This window comes from Syngnathus typhle, linkage group LG16 (assembly GCF_033458585.1).
Source record: "Syngnathus typhle isolate RoL2023-S1 ecotype Sweden linkage group LG16, RoL_Styp_1.0, whole genome shotgun sequence".
Taxonomy (NCBI): Eukaryota; Metazoa; Chordata; class Actinopteri; order Syngnathiformes; family Syngnathidae; genus Syngnathus; species Syngnathus typhle.
Window position 1 is genome coordinate 7233357 of NC_083753.1, and position 14352 is coordinate 7247708.

Consider the following 14352-nt stretch of genomic DNA (forward strand, 5'->3'; position numbering starts at 1 on the left):
ATGTAGCCATGATGTAAATGTGTCAGAGATGGACAATGTAGGTTATCGAAAAAGGACACCCTATTTAAGCAGACATTCTTCTGACCAGATTTTCCAGTTATGAAAGTTAATCGGCCTGCTTTGAGTCCAAGGAGGAAATATGGCCTATTTTCATATGCCGTTTTCAAATGTGCCCCCGTGTTGAATTTCACCTGAAAAGATCTTGTGTAATAATAATATGCTAAAGTGTAGGGTGGGCTGACTTGAACTGATGTTATGGATTATTCACATCTTCTTGTTGTAAGGAACATTGTTCCACAGCAATGCATTGTGAAGTTAGTTGCCACCAAACTGCAAGTTCCTTCATTTTTAGAAGTATCACCACCATTATGGATATGATTGTTTTATTGAGTACATCATTAGTCATTTATTGTTGATTTGCTTTTACTGCCACGACTATTTTATTAGTTTTTTGGATTAGTCATGGTATTGGTTTTCAATTTGTATGGTTTGCTATTGTTTACTATTATTATTTTTTATTTTTTTTATTTTAGACTTTATTACATCCGGGTCCTCGCTGCAGTATGTAGCCTTGTTATCGGCTAACCACTATCAGCTAGCTTCCCTCCTTCGTTTCCTTCCGCCCGGCTCGCCGCTTGTGGGAGGAGGGCAGAGAAACGGGCTGACCGCAGCTCGGCTATTCGCCTGTCGCTCGGACACCGCCGACGTACGCCGCGTAAATGCCGGATTGACGCGGGGGCAGCTTCCAGTGGATGCCGTTCGGCGACACCCTCCGCAACCCGCGAAATGGACACGGAACAGCGTTGAAAAGTGTGCGTTAGTCAAGCTAGCGGCTAAGCCCCGAGCTCCCCGCCTCGCTGAACCCTCCCCAACCCTCTGCTAGCCAGTTGACGGCAGCTCAGCTCGGCTCGCCTCTCTCGGTGCGGCGCGCTTGCCCGTCACCTCATCCCCCACCACCATCACCACCACCAAAGAAAATGAAGAAGTTCAACATTCGTAAGGTGCTGGACGGGTTGACGTCGTCTTCGTCCTCGGCTGCGCACACTGGGGCCGCCAAGGAGAATGACGCCGTCCCGGAGAGCCTGCAGTCGGAGCATTTCCAGCTTTGCAAGGTGCCGTATTTCTCCCTCCGTTTCCCGGAGTGACAGCTAGCAGCCTCCGAGTGGAGGACATTCGGACTTTTAAAGGAGTCCGTCCGTTGATTTTGTGTGTGATGGCGGGCTGCCAAAGTGCGTGTTTGCGCCGCACTGACTTGTCGCCCCCGGCTCACTTTTTTCAGCCCCGGCTAGCTTACCGGGCTCGTCGGATCGCTAAGCCGGCCTGCGGTGCTTCATGTTCGCATAGTTGAAAGTCGACTTTGCCCCTACGCAGTGGTGGTCTTGTGAGGCGTGAGGACAAGAAAGAAAAATCGAATTACCAATGCACAGCAACTCGTGACGCTACATGCTACTTATGGTTACTGTGATGTTATTTTATTGCTGATATTGGTAATTAATTGTCTCTTCAGTGGTCAATTCGATTGCATGTTGTCCTTGTGCTTGCAATATAAAAAGAGGACTGACGCAAGTTTTGCGCATTATGTACTTTAATGACATCTGGTTGGACGCAATTTTTAGATATCAAATTTGATTGAAAAGAGCAAAATGTATTTAAGCCGGACGTCTTTGTTAACTACATCGCAAACGTTCATTCCAAAGCAGATAACATTTTGAACCTATACAACCGACGTTTTACAAAATATTTTGCTTTCCAAATACAAGAAAACAAGTTTTGCAAGATATCATTTTCATGCTTGGAAACCGCACACCGCTGGCTGGAGAAAAGGACCGATTTTGTTAGAGAGGATGTGTTCTTGTAATTGTGGAATGTTAATCCAGTTACTGGCGGGTGGCAACTGTTCACATTTCCCATCCAAAACACAGACCCAGCCTGGGCACTTCCCTCAGGACCAGTCTGTCCAATGTCTCCTGCAATAAAGACAAGAAAATACCACGTGAAAACATTTTTTTATTTCCTGGTAGGAAGTATAGTTCATTGGCACAGTCACTCCCGGGCCGCAACAAAAAAAGCCAATAATATTGCAACAAATTGTTTTAGCACCAGTCAAATGTGTGATTTTCATGAAAGCTGATTCTGATTTCTCAACATAACTCCCCAAACCTTTGGATTTGTCTGCCGCTCAGGGAATCCCTTCTCTGATTGGTTGACAGCGCGACGACACTGGCTTCCTCGTTGAAGACCTGTCTGTCCGCCCGCTTGTTTGTCTACACGTGTTGGCTGGCAATTCTTGAGAAGGCTTGGCCAATTCTTCCATCGAATCATTAGTTGCTTTGAGCCTTGCATTGGAAAGATGATGTGATGAAGAAAATGTCAGTTTAAAGGTCGCAGGTGAAACAAGCAAGTCGTAAATTAAGCGGTGGTTTTTATTTGAAGGCCATATTGCTCGGTCCCGATCATATTTATCATGAGGCAGATGACTGCTTGTTGTCTCTGATTGCAATTGTGCTTTGTCTTTCTCCCAGACTGTGCGTCATGGCTTCCCGCATCAGCCGTCCTCCATGGCCTTCGACCCTGTACAGAAAATCTTGGCTGTCGGGACACTTAACGGAGCTTTGAGGCTGTATCCTTTTATGTTTTTAACCTGTGTCAAGATGACAAGACGGGGACAGAAAGTGACTCGGCGCTTTTTGTTCAAACTTATTATCACGCCGATGTGTCGTCGGGTTCCTTCAGGAGAGGCGTCTTGTTTGTCCGGAGCGTCTCCTCTTGCAGAAGGTGTTATTTTGTTCTTCTTTGCTAAGGCCTAATGAGTCCGCGCCGCCTTTTTCATCTCCAGGTCCAAAGCAGACAGACGACACCGAAACGGGTCGTGCGGGCAGATGGTTGTTGTCGGGACCGAGCTCCCCTGCCCGTTTGATTTATTGCGCAATTTGTTTGCAAAGCGGCCACTTCGATGGGCGCCACTTGCTTAGTGATCAATGTGAGATGAGACGGCAATATATATATATATATTTTTTCATGAAATAAATGAATTCATTTGAATTAAGGGGAAAAAAGTCCAATGATTTTAGAGCCATTTGCACCGTTTTGTCCTAAATGTGTCTAAAGTGGCAGTAAATTTGTGGACTTCACAAGAGAGAAAAAAAAAAAAAAAAAGAAAGAAAGAAAATTGCGTCAGCCTTTGCTTGTGGTTTTCTTAACTGAGCCAACCCGCAGCTTCGGCCGCGCAGGTGTGGAGTGTTACTGCCAACATGAAAGTGGCGCCGCCGTCATCCAGCTCCAATTTCTCATCAACGAGGTTTGGATTTTTTTTTTCCAACACTTACACGTTCTAGTCACCTTTGACCTTTTTTTACTTTTCTTTTCTCAGGGGGCGCTAGTGAGCGCCTTAGCTGATGACAGCCTCCACCTGTGGAACCTGAGGCAAAAGATTCCCGCCATCCTGCATTCGCTCAAATTCAACAGGGAGAGGTACAGTAAGATGTGTGTGTGTGTGTGTGTGTGTGTGTGTGTGTGTGTGTGTGTGTGTGAGAGACGACAACAATATGGACGCCAATATCCTGTCCATCGCTGGGCTAATTATAGTCCCGTTTCATTAGCAACAACCGTAGCGAGGCCTTCTCAAGGTATCTCAATCTCGGTCAGTCTCTCTTGCTGATAATTTGGTGTATATTTCCTCCCGCAGAATCACGTACTGCCACCTGCCCTTCCAGAGCAAGTGGCTTTACATCGGCACGGAACGAGGCAACATCCACATCGTCAACGTGGAATCCTTCACCCTCTCAGGCTACGTCATCATGTGGAACAAAGCCATCGAACTGTGAGTCCCACCTCCTCCGTCTTTTGTTGCTCCCTGGCCGGGGATATCGGAGCATTGCCGTTTGAGTGAAAAATGAAATTATATCGGCTACAAGAATAAAAGATGCAGATGATTGCAGCTTTTAACGTCCTGTCCTTGTACTTTTCGTTTCCTCTTAAGCGCTTCGTCGCTCGACTCGCGAGTTCTTCTCTTTTGAAAACAGGAAATAATCAGTCTGTCGCTGTGGTTAAAAGAAGTACAGGAAATGTTTTTGTTTGGAGTTCAAGTGCGACCGAACAAAGTCACTCCTTATTTACCAGAACCTTGCGTCAAATTGTGACGATCACGGAGTGGCTTTGCTGTCGGACATCCTTGGACACGCCCCCCTCTCCCCTTTCGGCTGTATTGATTCATCAGTGCCAATGAGCTCATTATCCAGTCGCGCCAGACCGCCGCACTCGCAGCCGGCCACGCTTTTCTCTTAGCCCAGACGCACGCTTCTTTCCGCTCTCTGTTTCCACGGTGATGCAATGGCCCCGCTCCATAATCTCTCCCGGACCCTCATGTGACCCTGTCCTCTCTCTCGCTTCCTCCCTCCCTCCCTCCTCCATTTTGTTTTTGCCCTGCTCAGGGTAATTGCACTAATCATGGCATGCAACGACTAAGTTTTCTTGTCAGTCGCAGTATTCCCTTTTAATGTCGTGTTAGCCGCATGCTAATGGTGAGAATGCAACGAAGGCTAACCGTAGACACCTTGTTTTTCTTTCCTCCCTTTTAACCGCCGCGCAGATCCACCAAGACACACCCAGGGCCTGTAGTGCACATCAGTGATAACCCCATGGATGAAGGAAAGGTAACAGACGCTGTGAATGGATGAGGAAATGACAAAAGGCGGTTCTCCTCACGAGGGTCAAAGATCCTGCTCTCTTCTCGTGCGATCTTGAGCCGGTTTTGTGTGTCTGTGTGTTCTTTTCACTAAAGCTCCTCATTGGATTTGAGTGCGGCGTGGTGGTGTTGTGGGACCTCAAGTCCAAAAAAGCTGACTACCGCTACAACTATGATGAGGTAAGGTTGTTATGTTCTTCCACAGCGGCGTTTTTCAACTTCCGCCGAAGCAGCGTTGCCCAACACCTCAGCAAAACCAGAAATGCAAGACAACACAAGCTACAGCAGCTTGGATTAAGATAAATGCATTTGTTGACTTTTTTAGCCCAAATTGTAGGTGCTCTCCTGCTTTGGATTCACTTCCTGGTTTAGTCCACAATGTCAGAAGGTTGTCAAAATGTTACTCATGTCTTAACGCTTCATTAGCTTAAGTCACATTGTGACCAAGAAAAGCCCTGCAGGCTAATAAATTTGTGATTTATATTTTAAGATCATATTACTCAGCATTGCGAAGACACAATATTCAAATGGGGGGGGGGGGGGATGAGATGAGCTGACGCACATTTTCATATACGTGAGATAACGTCGGCACACACAAACACACTATCTCTCGATCACGCGCTCACGGCAGCTAGCGCAACGCTAACGACTCAATCGTGATCGTGTCTGAAAAAGAACCCAGCTGGAATATTGAATTGTTACGATTCTCTGAGCCTAAACCCACCATGTGCCATTTACGCTTTGGTGGCTTGCAGGCCATCCACTCGGTCGATTGGCACCACGAGGGCAAGCAGTTCGTCTGCAGCCACTCCGATGGCACTCTGACCACTTGGAACATTCGAACCCCTGCCAAGCCGACGCAGATCATCACGCCGCATGGTAGGCACTGTTACAAACACACACACACACACACACACACACACTGATGCCTGGACCTATCTCACATTTCCATTTGAAACTAGGAAAGCAGCCCAAGGATGGCAAAAAGCCAGAGCCGTGCAAGCCCATCCTGAAGGTGGAGTACAAAACCACACGGGCTGGGTAAGTGACCAGACTTTCACATTTTGTCCTTTTCCTGTTATTTTCTCATACTTTGTGTGTAGTTTGAGTTTTTCCATTTTATTTTTTTGGGGCTTTTTTAAATTCAGTTATTTGTAATCAGTTTTCAAAGTTTGCTTGTTTATTTTTTTTAAAAAGATTTTTCTTTATGTATTTATTTGCATCGTATATTTGACCAACACAAAATGGAGGAAAAGGTCACTAATTATTTTGTAATAAAGTAAACAACAATCCAATCAAGATTGTTGACCTCCCGACCTCTGCTTCTCTCCCCAACCGCCAGAGACCCGTTTATGGTTCTGTCCGGCGGTCTGTCCTACGACACAGTGGGCCGGAGAGCCTGTCTGACGGTGATGCACGGCAAGAGCACCGCCGTCCTGGAGATGGACTTCCCCATCGTGGATTTCCTCACACTGTGCGAGACGCCGTATCCCAACGGTGGGCCTCCAGTTACCGACCATGCACTGGTATCGCTTTCCTTTGCTTGATGCTTTGTTTTTGCTCTTTAGATTTTCAGGAGCCGTACGCTGTGGTGGTCCTCCTGGAGCGGGATTTAGTCGTCATCGACCTCGGACAGATCGGCTACCCGATATTCGAGAATCCTTACCCCCTAAGCATCCACGAGTCCCCGGTGACCTGCTGCGAGTACTTTGCCGACTGCCCCGCCGAACTCATTCCCGCACTTTACTCAGTGGGCAGCCGACAGAAGAGGCAAGGCTACAGCAAGAAGGTGGGACCGCAATCTGGACTTGGACTTCTGTCGTCGTGCATGCGCTCACCGATTGATTTACTGCGTCTAGGATTGGCCCATCAACGGGGGAAACTGGGGACAAGGCACGCAAAGTTACCCTGAGATCGTCATCACCGGGTGAGGAATTGCTGGCAAATTGTTTGGATAGAAACCCGAAGCTCTTCATTCATCTTTATGCTTTCCCTCTAAAAATAGGCACGCTGACGGCACTATCAAATTTTGGGATGCTTCTGCGTGTAAGTAGACAAATTCGCCTCGACATTTTGTCACTGTCACCACGGCAACTCTCCAACTTCCCTCGTCTCGCCGCAGTGATGCTCCAAGTGCTGTACAAGCTGAAGACGGCCAAGGTGTTCGAGAGAGCCCGCGGCAAGGAAGAGAAGGCCAACACGGACATCGTGGACGAGGATCCCTTCGCCATCCAGACGCTGAGCTGGTGCCCCGAGAGCAGGATGCTGTGCGTGGCCGGCGTGTCGGCGCACGTCATCGTCTACCGCTTCAGCAAGCAGGAAGCCGCCGCCGCCAACGTGCAGGTTTGTTTTCCCGTCACACGGCTCGTATCAATTCTAATTTCACAACCCACAAAAAATAATCATGCAAAATAATAAGCCATCGGACAAACACAAAGATCAAATGACCCATTTATTTAGTTTTCGGCCTTCAACTTTGAAACAAAATGTGTTCAATCTTCTATTTTCTCGTAGCTCTTAGAGGTACGCATGCAATGCGAGTTGAGTGACACCGACTCGCCCGACCCCGGCGGCGAGCAGACCCCCACGCAGGCTTCCTCGGTGCCCCCCAGCCCCCAGGAGGGCGACGCCCCCGCCACAGCCTCCAGTCAACCCTCCGCCGGCGGAAACGGCAGCAATCCTTCGTCAGATGGGCAGCGAGACAACATGCCCTGCCTTCAGTAGGGAGAAAATAGATTTATTGAATGCACACAAGATCTAGATGTTTGTTGACAAAAAGATGCACGGCAACTTTTAATGACGCTAACATTAGCATCGCTTGCTTTCAGGGTGCGCAGCTCCCCTCTGAAGCAGTCTCCGGGCTACCAGGTGGAGCTGGTGGTGCAGCTGGTGTGGGTGGGCGGGGAGCCTCCTCAGCCGATCACCAGCTTGGCCATCAACTCCTCGTACGGACTGTGAGTAAACTCCAAAGTTGGAGAGATTCGGCTATGGATGAAATTTCAGACGGATCCAAAAATGACATCTTGATTTGTGGCGTTTTCAGGGTGGTGTTTGGTAACAGCAACGGCATGGCAGTGGTGGACTACCTCCAGAAAACGCTGCTGCTCAACCTCGGCACGTCGGAGCTGCACGGCGCGTCGGAGCCCTACCAGAGGCAGCCTTGCTCCCCGCGCAAAGCCCGCCAGCCCTCCGGAGGTCAGACATTTTGTCTGCTCTACCGCTTTGTTACTCTACCGGCTCACGGGTGTACTAACCGTTCCATGAGTAATATTTTTATGAATTTATTTTCAAAACGTCTTATTGGGTCGCTGCACCGCGATACGGCAAGGTAACACCATTGGCTTGTGTGGTCTCTTGGTTAAGCTGTCCCGGCGGAAGGCAAGTCTTCCATGTCCAGACTTTCTCTCGTGTTTCGCGAGTCTGTGAAAAGGCTGCGCTCGTCTCACTTGAGTAAGTCAAGACGCCAGTCGGGCAGCTCCGCTCCCGTTGACGTGCGATAGATGTAGCACCCCTAAGTCCTCTTGTAGCTCGGCCAACTCTAGTCACTCTGTAGTTGGTCAAAGTCAACAGGAAGAACACAGCACACAATGGCGGGAGGGATTCAGAGTTTGTCTTGATTTGCTGATTTTATTCTTATGTTTTTTGTTCTCGCTCCTCCACAGCGCTGTGCGATTCCAGCGACGGGCCCAACGCCGCCGAGGAACGCTGCAAGTCTCCCAACTCAGGTGAGCTTCTGTCTTACGGGCTTCCAGCGTCTGTTTGTGTGCGTGTGTGTTCTTTGTTTGAAACGACTGTCCTTCACATAGGATCCACCTCGCCCTGCAATTCTGATGATGAGCGCAAGGCCAAGTTTATAAAAAAGGGTACTGTGTGTCCGTATGAGAGTCTTTGTCCGTGCGTGCGCTTTTTTTATTTATTTTTGTATCAATTTCTCTGCGTTGTGTTGGTCCGTCGCCACGTGACATGTCTCTCCCTGTCAACTGTTTCCAGTGAAGTACAAAAGCAGGCGCTTTTCCAAGACGGTTGCCAATGACTTTGGTACTGTATCAGTCACACGCGTGTGCATATGTGTGAGTGTGTTTGGCCCGTGTCGCTCTCTCTCTCTCTCTCGTGATTGGCGGCCTGCTAACACGCAGCCTCCTCTGTGACCATGAGCGCAAAGGTGTGAAATCAAAATGTATTCCCCCCCCCCCCACTACTAATGACAACAATGACTCCTCCATGCATGATCTTTTTCCTCAGATTTTCTGTGCAGTTTAGCCTGCTGGGGTTTTCTCTTTCGACGTCAAAAGTCGGAAATCCCGCTTAAAGCTTCTCAATATTTGTCCACTATCTGAATGAGCAGTTTTGTGATTTGGAGGGCTGCCGTAGTGCCGACACACTAACCGTTTGGCTTCTTCCTTCTTCCTCCTTGTCGAGTTTTTCACAGGCTTTTTGATTGGTTGCGAGTGCAAAGTGTGGCGGTACGACGCGAACCAGCAAGAATTTTGCGGTTTGGCGAGTTCACAGTGTCGCCAAGAGCGAATCTTAACACGGCGTAAGGTCAATGACCGATATTCTCAGGTCTCAGGTCGGCTGTATGTCATATCGCCACGCTTTTGCTCTCGTTCTGTAAAACTAAAATTCTTTCCTTCAAAAACATTGTCTTCCCCACGTCCAGTGTTCCCTCTCAAGAGGCGTCTTGTGTTTGTCTTTCAGCTAGGATGTCGCGGAAAATTAGCTCGTCTAATGAGCATAAACCAAACACGGGTAAGCCTGAACTGTTAACAACATTGTTCCCCACCCCACCATTTTTTCTGAGATTTAAAATTTGAGCATTAAGGTGTGTGTGTGTGTGTGGCGGCCAGAGTGCCATTCCAGCCCGTCCAGGAAACGCTTTTATTACACCCACACCGGCACGCCCACGTCAAGCCGCAAGAGCGTGAAGTTGGCGTTCCCCACAGCAAACTCAGACCACAATATGAGTGAGTGCATCGGTGGCTGAGCTCAAGGCGCCCCACCTGTTTCTCACCACAAGGGGGCGGGCTTCCCTTCTCATGAGGTGGCGCTTTTGGGTTTGGAGACTGCTCATCTGGATTTTTTTTTGCTGGTTCTCTTATGTGATGGCTCCTGCAGATTCCTTGCTTTGTTTTTGTTTTTTTATTGCCACTCAACATGGCAGCAAAGGACGCATTCAAGTTGCTTGTCCAGTGGAAAATGTGAAAAAGTGATGACTTTGCATCTCTAAAATTGTCCCTTAAAAGAATTGACTTTCTTCACTTTTTTTGGTGTGCCCTTGGAATACCTTGGTAAAATCCAAAAGGGATTGTTATGTCATCTCTTGGGTCACGTTGGTTCAAGCCTGAAGGATTTTTGCAGACCTTTGTCCGACGTTATCTGTCATTGTCTATGTTGGGGTAAACTACACATCAAAAGTACCAGTGGTGTCGGTGCTTGGTATCGGTGACTCCTCAAAAATGGAGCAATGACAACCTACCTAACTCTTCTCATTTCTCACTTCTTCTCTCCCAAGTGACCGTCCATCCTAAAATAACAGATTGCTCTCTAAAAGGCGCTTTGTGTTTTCCCAATCCAGATTCCAAGGACAACTCAGTCAGCCGGTCGCGTAGCTCCAGCGTGACCAGCATCGACAGGGAGTCCCGCGAGGCCGTCTGCGCCTTCTGCTTCTGCGAGACCTCCCCCAGGAAGTCGTCTGACGGCGTGCCAGGCCCCTGTGTGCTGGTGGGCACCAGCCAGGGCTCCGTCATGCTGCTGGCCATCAGCCTGCCACCCGGCGACGACCAGAGGCTCATTCAGCCGGTCGGGATCTCCTCCTGCGGTAATCTGCTCGACAACTTTTTTGTGGAAAGCTTGTTTCTCCGTTTACCTTCAATGTGATGTAAATACCTTTCGTTGGCATTTGAAGGAACGGTGGCCAGACTCAAAGGAGGCATCTTAACAATGGCCCTGCTGGACGCCGCCGGAGCGGCGCTGCCCGCCTCCTACGAGCCATGGTACGATCCCAACGCCTCGGATGAGGAGAAGGAGAAGGAGAGGAGCCGGTGGCGCCGGCCAGCGTCGCCGCCTTCATCGCAGGAGGGTCACGACTCGCAGTTCGCCGTCCTGTGCTCGGAGAAGCAGGCCAAGGTGGTGGCCATGCCGTCCCAGACCCGAGTCCACAAACACAACATCACCGAGTCGTCCTTCGTGCTGAGGGCCGACGTTGTGCAGATGGCCGCAGCCAACTGCATCGCCTGTTTCTGCGCCAACGGACACATCATGACACTTAGGTAGAAAAAAAAAAAAAAAAAAGAAGTCAAAGGGCCCGCCTGTGTCTTAACTCTTTTGTCTGCAGCTTGCCGAGTCTGCGGCCCCTCCTGGACGTCAACTACCTGCCGCTGACGGACATGCGGATAGCGCGGACCTTTTGCTTCTCCAATCTGGGGCAGGCTCTGTACCTCACCTCGCCCACGGAGGTGCAGAGGATCACCTACAGTCAGGAGACCTGTGACAACTTGCAGGTCTACTATAAAGATATCTTTGCGACACTACACTTTTTTTTTTTTTATCATCAAATGGATTTAAAAAATCTTGTACTTGGCTCAAGCTCAAGAGGGAAACTAACAGGTTGCGTCCCCTTTTCAGGAGATGCTGAGTGAGTTGTTCACACCAGTGGAGACCCCAGAAGCTCCCAACCGAGGTTTCTTCAAAGGCCTCTTTGGTGGAGGAGCTCAGTCTCTGGATCGGGAAGATCTCTGTGAGTGATTAAAACGGCCGTGTTAATCTCAATAAATACTGGCACTTTTGTTGAAGATCCCGTCCGTCCGTGTTCCTTGTCAGTCGGCGAAACGGCGTCCGGGAAGGCTTCTCGCAGCCTGGCCCAACACATCCCCGGCCCGGGCAACATGGAAGGCATGAAGGGCGCGGCGTCGGGCGTGGTCGGCGACCTGGCCCGCGCGCGGGTAGCGCTGGACGAGCGAGGCCAGAAACTGGGCGAGCTGGAGGAGAGGACGGCCGCCATGATGTCTAGCGCCGAGTCCTTCTCCAAGCACGCTCATGACGTAATCCACTTTTTGTTTTGTTGCCTTTTTTTTTTTCGATAAAAATAACATTTTGGTTCATGATGTTTTATTTTTTACTTTCAGATGATGCAAAAGTACAAAGATAAGAAGTGGTACCAGCTCTGATGATGGCGGGCAACGCCTGGATGAGGACTGGGGACTCTGTAATCACACACACACACCACACACACACGCGCGCTAATATGGCTGAGGAGCTGCAGATCCTTTGTCATCCTTGTCTGATTCTCACGTGAGGGGAAGGTTCTCCTGAGCTGTTTGGAATTGCGTTTATTATTATTTGTGCATTGCCTCGCTGGCCGAAGGACCACAGTTTTGGACCTAAATGAGGAGGAGAAGTCTGACGATTGCATTCTGTGACCTCTCCCCCCATCTTTTAAGTCCAATCATCAAAGTTTGTCAGCGTCTGTCTGAAGGATTCGGTCTTTCTTTGTCTTTTGTGTGAGGAAACGGCCATTTTGAAGCACTTAGGAATATGACGCAAGAGCTGATGTACCTCCTAGCAAATAAGGGCTGGTGGTAATCTACTTCATCTTTTCCCAAAAAAAAAGGTTGTCACCTTTCTTTGATTTTAATTTTGGTTATTTATCGAGACACGCAAGAAGTTTATTTGGGTATGGTGGGAGTTTATTTGATGGTTCATCTGGACACACATCGATTTGAAGGACACAGAAGTTGATTATTTTTGCTGGACACACAACACATTTGATAAATTATTTATCAGCGCACTCAAAAAGCTACTTCATCATTTATCATGATGCAAAAATGTTGTTCAAAGTTTGATTATTTATCGTGATATATGGAAATTGTTATTTATCAGGACACACAAGAAGCTTATGAGGTAATTTAACAAGATGTTGGTTAGCCGGGCATTACTTTGTATTAATTATGAAATAATTGCACACAATTTCCGGAGATGTTGAGTTCACACTGAAGTCTCTTTCACATCTGAGAAATACCCTTTTTGAGTTTAATTCAATCCCCCCCCACTTAATCCGTCATGCTGAAAAAAAATACCTCATTTGAGTCCATCTATTAGGCAGAATTCTTGGAAATTCAGATTAGTACACTGGAAATAGCCTGAAGCTCTTGACTTTTATGTGAGAGGAATTAAATTGCGGAACTGTATCTTTTGATTTCAGCAACCGTTCTCACTCTGGTGTGATGATGGTTGGCGAGCTTTGTTGTTTTTCTTGTCGGGTTGATTACTACTTGTGTTATTCACGACTGATTGCTCCACAGGCGGTCGGTCGTTCTGAGTCAGCCTTTGTTCTCTTTTCTGCCTTTGCCGACGCGTCCATGCTAAGCTAGCTGTTTAGCCGCGTGTTTGCGAGGATACATATATTCAGGGACGTGTGTATGTATGAAGCCAATATTTACAACTTTGCTTTTTCCTGACTCTCCTTTGAGCTGCTATTTGCGTACATTTTTGTTTGTTTTGTGTGCGCGCTTGTCGCTGCCAAATAATTGTAAATAAGGAAACAGCTCAAATTTGATGAGATATTCTAGCCATTTTCCTTTTCTGTGTAACACCAAAGAGATTAATTTCATAATTTTGAGTATTATTTATTGCCCATTTCGTTGGCCCGTATATTTGGTGCAATAGGTTGGGGTAAATTTGCAGAAACATGACAATGGTGTTTGCATTTATTTTTTCATCTATTTGCTCAAAAAAAAAACAAAAAAATTAGTTTAGTTGTCATATTTCATGAAGTAGCGCTCAACCAATGAATGATGGATTGACCGGCCAAGCTTACTGGCCGATATTAGCGCTTTAAAAATCAGCAAAAATTGGCCAAATTTTTGTTGCATGTATTTTTTCCCAAATTTTTGCTGATTCTTTTTGTTTCCTTAAAACACATTAAAATATAAAACAAAGATAATTACATGGATGCAATGACTCTGAATTTTTTTTTTCCCCGCCTAATCAGACACTCCCAAAAAAAGACTTAAATTTAGGCCGTGAAACAGGACAAAGCTACTTAGCTTTTTGGGTATAAAAACTTCCCTCACGCCAAATACGACACAAAGAAGCGCAATTTGAAAGCCACTGAGTACAAGCAGCAGCCATGTGATGTGCGTTTTGCACTATTTTTTCTACTCTTTTTGTTGTTATGAGAGGACCAAAACACGTCAGAACTTATCTATGCTTGTCTCTATATTTCATTTGCCAACCTGTGTCATTTGCTTATCATCAGATTTGTTTTTCAGATTCATACATATGCAGGTTTGTGTGTGTGCGACCATATTCCGAAGGAGTACCTCAACTTTGAGCTTTGTGTTTTTTTTTCTTGTCTCTCTCTCACACACACATACGTCTTTTTTGCTCCCACCTTTTGTGGCCTCGCCTTTTCTAGTGCTTCGGGATACACAAAGCGGGGCCCAAACAAAACGGGGCTGCCCATAATATCTCTTGGCGCATTGACGGATGCATGTTTACAAACGCGTATTATCTCGACATTTGTATTTACTCACAATAAAAACTCAACGAGATGTTTACATTGGACGGCGTAAGTAAGTGCGCGTGTGATTTTTCTTGGCTTTTGCAAACGCGCTGCTACATAAAGGCTTTTGCTTGGCTTTACAGCACTGTGCAATGGTGGGTAGGGG

The 14352-nt window shown here is 47.5% G+C and overlaps 1 protein-coding gene and 1 long non-coding RNA gene across 7 annotated transcripts; one reads left to right on the top strand and one right to left on the bottom strand.

The window, feature by feature from the left end:
• Positions 1–595: 595 nt before the first annotated feature.
• Positions 596–13625, top strand: stxbp5b (syntaxin binding protein 5b (tomosyn)). Of its 6 annotated transcripts, none has more exons than XM_061302137.1 (28): positions 596–1112; positions 2523–2620; positions 3217–3298; positions 3371–3471; positions 3686–3820; positions 4589–4652; positions 4781–4864; positions 5440–5563; positions 5647–5725; positions 6027–6181; positions 6253–6473; positions 6544–6611; positions 6690–6730; positions 6807–7027; positions 7199–7404; positions 7513–7638; positions 7728–7879; positions 8347–8409; positions 8491–8547; positions 8675–8722; positions 9383–9422; positions 9826–9868; positions 10100–10502; positions 10590–10953; positions 11019–11184; positions 11309–11420; positions 11504–11724; positions 11809–13625. In XM_061302137.1, exons 1-28 carry the CDS (start codon positions 978–980, stop codon positions 11848–11850), a joined length of 3651 nt encoding a protein of 1216 aa, XP_061158121.1. In that variant the 5' UTR covers positions 596–977; the 3' UTR covers positions 11851–13625. The 6 variants fall into 6 exon arrangements, with proteins under 6 accessions (XP_061158121.1, XP_061158116.1, XP_061158118.1 ...); XM_061302132.1 differs by lacking the exon at positions 9826–9868 and adding an exon at positions 9532–9648 and having other exon boundaries at positions 597–1112; positions 9383–9433; positions 10260–10502; XM_061302134.1 differs by lacking the exon at positions 9826–9868 and having other exon boundaries at positions 597–1112; positions 9383–9433; positions 10260–10502.
• LOC133169733 (uncharacterized) lies at positions 1846–3118 on the bottom strand. The gene is made up of 2 exons (XR_009718446.1): positions 2161–3118; positions 1846–1967 (listed from the first exon to the last, which is right to left on the bottom strand). It is a non-coding gene; the product is annotated as an uncharacterized LOC133169733 (long non-coding RNA).
• Positions 13626–14352: the final 727 nt, after the last annotated feature.

Excerpts from the sequence above, each read along its gene's own strand:
- stxbp5b (XM_061302137.1), top strand. The coding sequence starts at position 978 with ATGAAGAAGTTCAACATTCGTAAGGTGCTGGACGGGTTGACGTCGTCT. Across the intron at positions 7,028-7,198 it reads CCGCCGCCGCCAACGTGCAG|CTCTTAGAGGTACGCATGCA; the intron begins GTTTGTTTTCCC and ends ATTTTCTCGTAG. Across the intron at positions 10,503-10,589 it reads GGTCGGGATCTCCTCCTGCG|GAACGGTGGCCAGACTCAAA; the intron begins GTAATCTGCTCG and ends TGGCATTTGAAG.